The 4,998-nt window shown below is 50.4% G+C and overlaps 1 protein-coding gene across 1 annotated transcript; it reads right to left on the bottom strand.

Annotated features, from left to right (window-relative positions):
* Nucleotides 1-3,303: 3,303 nt before the first annotated feature.
* Nucleotides 3,304-4,998, bottom strand: LOC112952254 (TRAF family member-associated NF-kappa-B activator-like). Its single transcript, XM_026045076.1, has 2 exons — nt 4,777-4,998; nt 3,304-3,691 (listed from the first exon to the last, which is right to left on the bottom strand). The coding sequence occupies exons 1-2, from the start codon at nt 4,978-4,980 to the stop codon at nt 3,530-3,532; spliced, it is 366 nt and encodes a 121-aa protein (XP_025900861.1). The 5' UTR covers nt 4,981-4,998; the 3' UTR covers nt 3,304-3,529.

The following is a 4,998-nucleotide window of genomic DNA, read 5'->3' as shown; positions in this document are numbered from 1 at the left end:
CCAGCAGCCCCCCAACCCTCCAGCATCCCCTCCTGCCCCCCCAATATTCCCGACCCTCCCCCTCCGGATCGCCCCACCATGCCCAACCCAAGTCCATCCTGCAGCCCCCTCCCAGGTCCCCTCAAGAGCCCCTCTTGGTCCTTCCACCACCTCCTATATCCCTCCAGCATCTCCCCCCTGCCCCCCTATCATCCTCGTGCCCTCCTCCCCTATTCTCCCCCCTTGCCCCCCAGCTCAGCACCCTCCCAGGCACCCCACTTGGGTGCCAGCCCTGCGCCCTCGCGGCACCCAGGCCCCATCCCACTCCCTCCGCAGTTTCCTAAAAGCCATTGCCCAAATCCCTTGGGTTTGATATCAGAAAGGAAGCCAGAGATCCAGGAGAAAAGGGGGCGGGTGGCTCCCTGGGACTCCAGAACAGCCGGGCAAGTAAAGGGCCAGGAAAAGGAAGGAGAAATGGAGGATTCTCCCATAATGAGCATTCCGCGCAAGGGGTCACAAATGCCGGGAACGTCACTCGTCTGGAGCCGGAGGGGTCTTACAGCACTAAAACTCACCCAGAACAACTAGACCAGGGTTAGACAATTTGAGCAAAAACTCTTCTAACTGCAGTATTTTTTTAATATTTATTAGTTTATTAAGTTATTAAATTGGTCTCAAACATGGGGCTGCTGCCRCACGTACCAGTCTCAGACTCCACAAGTTCATTTCCTAATGAAATGGGATAAAGAAACATTTCCCTCTTGTTAATAGAGGATGAAAAGCGAGGGCAAAATATTAATTAATGGGATCGGGAGCAATTTCCTCTCGGTGCAGATGGTCCAGAGGGGTCCATCCTGCAGCCGGTCGCCACTCCGCTTATTGGCCATGAAAATTCCTGGAACTAATCAAGAGATTGAGGACAGCTTTAATAGAGGGAGGGAGTTATTTTTTCCTTGCAGAAGCTTTGACTTTGCTCTTGCTGTGAGAAATTTAAATATTTCATTACTCTCCCATCAGGGGCATAAAATCTCATCAGTCTACATCCTATGGAACTGGTGATCCGAATTCGGCTCCTTGGAAAGCACCCAATACAGGAGCTGGTGGGCGCCTGCCGGCAATGCCTCTAGAAAACTTCAAATATCAATATTTTCCACCCAAACCTGTTGCCCAGCTGATTTGTGGGCTTGTTTTTCCCCTAGAAACCAGTGCGTTGTTGCCCTCTCCAGCTTTTTCAAGCCTCAGTTTTCTGGGAAAAGTTAATTTTTGCTGAATTTAGATCAAAGGAGAAGGGCAACGGTTTAGACTTGCTGTAGTTTGAACCCAACGCTCACGTTCCCACTCAAAATGCGAGTGGAGGGAGCCCAGAGCACACAACTATTCCTGCAAATCCCCTCCGCGGAGACCTCCGGCAGCCAGCACAGAAGCAGGTTTCATCCATCCATTTCATCGACCTGCACTTTTCCTCTTGCTCCTTCCTGGAAACAACCATGATTCAACTCCGGCCTTTGCAGAAACGACACCCACTTCTGCTCCGGGGAGCCCAAGCTGGGGAAAAACAGTAACACGCCACCCACTCACTGCAGTTGAGACAACTACCCTGCACTTAAGGTTAGTTGGGAAACAGAGGCATGTTCATGCCAATGGAAAGTGCAGGATTAAAAAAAGCAGCTTCGCTGTCACGGACGACCATCTGGCTAGAAGAGGGGTGACTAATTGCACTCTACAACATGACATTTAAAAATATACCAAAGGTTGGTGATATAAAATAAAACAAAACAACGACAGCAACAAAAAGGCCTGGCATAAAGTTAGTTTGCCTGGAATTGGGCTGCTTTCGCACCCTGACGGTGAAAACTCAGCAGGGGGACGGGGCCACCGCAGCGGGTGCGGCGCCGCCAGGCTGGGCCTGGCTCCTGAGAAAAGCCATGCGCTCTTGCAATTCTCAAATCCAATTTGCTGGGTTTGTTTGCAAWGCGGAAAGGCCTGAGCTGCTTTTCTCCTTCCGGCGATCGCGGGGTGCCAGTTGCAATTTTCTACCAAACAAATCCCTGGCTCCATCTGGCTTTGCGAGCTGGCAACGTGGCATGTCATGGAACAGGCTCCTCGGCGCTACCGAATGACACTGGGTGTCTGCAAGAGGGAAGTTCTCGCTGCTGGAGCTGCATCTGSAATTCAAAAAGTTGCACCGTGACACAAGAAAACCCTCTTTGACCTTCTAAAATTACAAAATTTGCAGGAAACACACATGTTTGCCATCATCTTCACTGCGGTTACGGCAAATTCATGAACGCTGCCACATTTCTGGGAAGAGAATGGGGTCGTTATTGTTATCTGTGCCACTAAAGATGCAATTTCTTAGCTGGAGATCCTGATCCACAGAAACAAAGGAGAGTCTGGCCACCACTTCAAKGGAAAGAGTCTCAAAGACACGACAGCAACAACATTTGAGTATCTACTTGCTAAACACGAAGTCCTGAGAGGTTTTTTTTTTCCCAAAAAGGCYCACTTGGAGCTGGTCGTTGCTCTGTGCTTCCATATTCCCAGCCCTGAAGGCATCTCCCTTTGCCAAATACAAGGACATCTTCTGACAGAGAGAGATAAAACAGCTCGGTTATACAGGTTATTTATGAACGACTGTGATCTTCCTGTGATATCACTATGAATCCACACACAATGAGCTGCTCCTAGGAGTCCGGGCAAGACTGAAGCCTTGCAGGTGAACGAGCTGCCCGACAACCGGCTGCTCGGCAGCGTCGAACCCTCAGGAAGAGATCTTGACCTAGGAAAAGGTCCCCTAAATGTGATGGTTCTATTAGCCCAGCGGGTCCCTGAGCCTCTTACTCGGCAGTTGCTTTCCAAAAGGGCCTAAACAGAGAAGCAGGATGAAAAAACGTATGTCGGACGCGGCCCCACACTGCAGCCAGGCTCCTCTCTGCTCTGCAAACACCGACCTGGTGCCAATGAACCTGCTCCCACCAGCAGCAGGATCCATTAATCCACCACAAGCCGCTGAGCCAGAGCTGAGGAGGTTTTAGTGAGCAGGGAGAAGTGTCCTTGCCCCTAAGGGGCTTGCGCAGGGACCACCAGTCCCTCTCGCCGTGGCGTGGGTGGCACTTCACGCTCGTGACGCCGGAGCTCTGCTCCCAAGGCCAGTTCAGATCCAGTGATGTTAAAAATCGTCGCAAGTCTCTCACCCTCTCACCAGATCTGTGCAGTTTTTGAAAAAGGCAAGGTGGATTTTCAAATATTCTTATTTCTCTATGGAAGGTTTGTTTCGACTTTTCCTGATTTAGGAACATTTTGAGGATTTTCTGTTTGCCACTGAGCTARGGCTCCACTCGGCCTGCATACCTCCAAACTCTGGAGCTGCCTGATGTCCATAAAGTTCAGCAAACCGAGGCACATCAAGAGCCCTAATACAGCCCATCCAACAGGGCAACAGGGATCAGGTTCAGGGCAAAACCAACTTAAACAGAACTGGATCGCTACCTGAGCACATGGTGTTACCTGAGGTGCAAATATACAGATTTACAAGTGCAAAGCCGGAATCCTATTTCATATGGGCTAAGACATGCTTCAAATAGTCCTCTTGGGCTGCTGTGTCCGAGGAGAAAATAGCCTGGCAAAAGCCACAAACGCGGGTGGGCTCCAGGGCAAAGCCTGTGCCTTGTCCTAGGCTCTCCTCCAGTGTCCACGCCGGCGTCCAGCACGTCTGCAAGGCAAAGGGGGGTCAGCAGGAATGGCAACCACTTTGCAAGCTCCGGAGCAAGCACAGCCTCCCTCCCGGTTTGCCACAGCACAAGGCAGCCTCTCTCCACCTCCAAATTCAGCTGCCRTGTAGGGCCGGCACCCTGTGCTGGATTCCGGGTGCCTGGGGCTGCTCCGTTCCCCCTCTCTCCATCCCCACCTGCCTCCTCTTTGCTTCGTGGCACCTCAGCATCTCCCATCACCCATCGCTTTTCCCTGGAGGCTACAATCACTATCCAGGCCCAGACACAAGAAAAGTGCTTTTCAGGAGAGCGCTGATAATTTCTTTTTGTGCCATTATCATTTAAGTGCTGATAAAGTACATTAGGACTTGACAAGCCAGTCAAGGCCCGGCTTCCACTTCTTCTTCTCTTCCCCTCCTTCTTCTTAAAATGAAACTAGATTCTAAGTATAGCTCAGGCTGAAAGTCAACAGCTTTCGCCACGAATRTGTCGCCACGACAGTCATGAAATARCATTTAAAGGTCTTGTTCAGAAACAAAAAGGAGTGAAAGGAAACAGGCTTGGCATTATAGGAACCTTCATTGGTGATCCAGGTGTGCTGACCCATCCATAACATCATTTAGGAAGGTTTAGCATGGGGATTGAGGTGGGAGATTTTAGGATGCATTTAGGAACCATCCTTTTGGCAGCACTCAAAGCAGACAGCATAAAGGAAATACAAGTTCATTTACAGATCAAAAGCAGGTCAATACCTTTTTTATCCCAGACACTGAAACAACAGCCTCAGAAAGTTCTGAATCAGAAAGGATCCGGGGAAAAATTTTTATCCAAAGCACACCAGGTGCTCAGCAGCTAGATCGCCGCTGCTTTTATGCAGCTAAATGCCACAAGAACTGGGAAGTTGGGCACCTGGAGGTATTTTGGGGATGCAAGCTCATAACCCTAAGCCTCTGCTCTGTCCTGGTTCCTTACTTTTTTGTACGAGGCTTGATGTGGAAATCGGGAGGATTCTAAAGACTGACGGATGATGCTTACACTGGGAAGGATTCCCTAAATGTCAGAGACAAAAACCCCTGTCCCAGTTTACCTTCATGGGCCCTCGGATTTCTACAGGAACATGAATCACAGCCGGGAGAGCAGTGTCACCAGGTGCATCTTCCCTCTGTGGATCTCCTGGGGCTTCATAGAGATGCAGGAAGGAGTCGATGGCCTCTGGGTCGGGTGCCACAAACTCAGGCAGGTCACAGCAAGCCCTTGCTTCTCCCCTGCTGCCTTTCACGGTAGGAAGCATCCCGTAATTTTTCAGCCA

The sequence above is a fragment of the Nothoprocta perdicaria genome, unplaced genomic scaffold (genome assembly GCF_003342845.1).
Source record: "Nothoprocta perdicaria isolate Ctin4 unplaced genomic scaffold, notPer1 scaffold_398, whole genome shotgun sequence".
In the NCBI taxonomy this organism is placed as follows: domain Eukaryota; kingdom Metazoa; phylum Chordata; class Aves; order Tinamiformes; family Tinamidae; genus Nothoprocta; species Nothoprocta perdicaria.
The sequence above is the reverse complement of the archived record's forward strand: the minus strand, read 5'-3'. Positions and strand labels throughout refer to the sequence as shown.